This window comes from Amphimedon queenslandica, unplaced genomic scaffold, assembly GCF_000090795.2.
Source record: "Amphimedon queenslandica unplaced genomic scaffold, v1.1 AMPQUscaffold_9798, whole genome shotgun sequence".
NCBI lineage: Eukaryota > Metazoa > Porifera > Demospongiae > Haplosclerida > Niphatidae > Amphimedon > Amphimedon queenslandica.
The window spans coordinates 1-1,764 of record NW_003549930.1 but is presented as its reverse complement, the minus strand read 5'-3'; the positions used below and the strand labels follow the sequence as shown (position 1 = coordinate 1,764).

Below are 1,764 nucleotides of genomic sequence, written 5' to 3'. Positions count from 1 at the left end.
CTAGTACCAGTAGTGGCTGATAACAGAGACGCGACTGTATTAACGTGACCATTAGCTGCTGCTAAGTGTAATGGAGTCTCTCTCTTCTCATTAATTGAATAAATATCAATATTAAGAGACTTGTAAGCTCCTGCTATAGTAGACACTATATCAGGATGACCCTGGCTGCATGCTGCATGAAGTGCTGTGTTACCATTGCTATCTGCCATGTCTACTAATTCTACACGTGGTTTATTGTAGCTTGGACTATCCAATAGATATTCTACTATTTCCAAGTGACCCTCTTGAGCTGAAAGATAAAGTGGAGTACGACCAAAACCATCAGTGATATCAGGATTACAGTAACGACCATCAATGAAAAACCTCAATATATCCAAAGACCCTCCCTTTGCCGATATGTGTATTACGTTAAACCCTTTATCGTCCAGTATAGAAATGTTGCAGTTTTTACTGTTGAGGTAACGAATGATGGGAAGGTTCTTAGAGAAAGCTGCAATAAGTAGTGGAGTACGTCCAAAAGAGTCGGTCATATCAAGAGATAATGGTGAATGGTCTATAATGTACTTGACTATACTCAATGATCCTTCTTCACAGGCTACATGAACTGGAGCCATTCCATTGTAATCTTTAATAGTGAGATCCAACTGATGCTCCTCCACTAGATGCTTGAGTATAGGAAGAGAACGACTTTTACATGATAAATGAAGAACTGTTGATCCATTTGAAGTTTTAGCTGATACGTCACACTGAGGAAGACTAGTGAGGTAGAGAACTATAGCAACATGTCCTTCCTGACATGCTATGTGAAGGAGTGTAGATTGAGTATTATCAGTAGGATCAGTGGCATTAATATCAAATGAATAATTGTTTAATAAATGCTTCAAACAATACGAATTGTTGAAATGTGTAGCAAGAAAAGGTAATACACCTTTCTTAAATGAGACTACTTTGATATGATACTCTTGTCTGAGCCATTCTAATATGTGAACATGTCCAACCCCTACTGCAGCTTCTGGTGATGATGATGTGCCAAATATTTTAGGATTACGGTTGTATTGTTTTATTAATAATTTTAAAAGATCAAGATTACCAGAGAAAGATGCTTGAATGAAACAAGTGAAGCTCCTCTTATCTTCAGTAGTGACATCACATTTCATTTCATCAATTAGAAATGTCACTAGTTGTATTACACCTCTAGCACAGGCATTATGAATTGGTAGACTATCAGTATCATCAGTAGAATATAATAGACTAGTATATTGTGGATAATTATTAATAATATATTTAATAAATAAAAAATGACCATTCAATGTAGAATAATGAAACACATTCATGTTGTATGGTCCACCTACTCTATCCAAATCACATCCACAATTTTTTACTAAATACTCTAAGACATCAATAGCACCAACTTGAGCTGCACAATGAACTGCTTGCATACCATCACCATTTCTAACTGAAGGATCTAATTTATATTCATTATCTAATAATTTAATTAATGATAGTTTAGTGCTATATACTACTTGAAGTAATGTAAATGATGTGAGAGGCAATTCATGATTATTAATAAGGTATTGAACTAGTTTCATGTTACCACCCCTAGCACTATGAGTCAATGCATTCCATTTATTATTATCTGTTATGTTAATGTCACTGTCTTGTACTTCAATGAGATATTGACTGAGATCAACATTACCATGCCAACATGAATAGTGAAGAGGTGTTCTACCCTCGTTACAGGTTATATTAATATCAATGTCAGTA

General features: G+C 35.0%; 1 protein-coding gene across 1 annotated transcript; it reads right to left on the bottom strand.

Moving 5' to 3' along the window:
* Nucleotides 1-2: 2 nt before the first annotated feature.
* Nucleotides 3-1,744, bottom strand: LOC105315523 (ankyrin-3-like; the record flags this gene model as incomplete). Its single annotated transcript, XM_020006496.1, has 1 exon — nucleotides 3-1,744. A coding segment is annotated over exon 1 (1,587 nt), but the record flags the coding sequence as incomplete, so codon positions are not given.
* Between the last annotated feature and the right edge of the window lie 20 nt (nucleotides 1,745-1,764).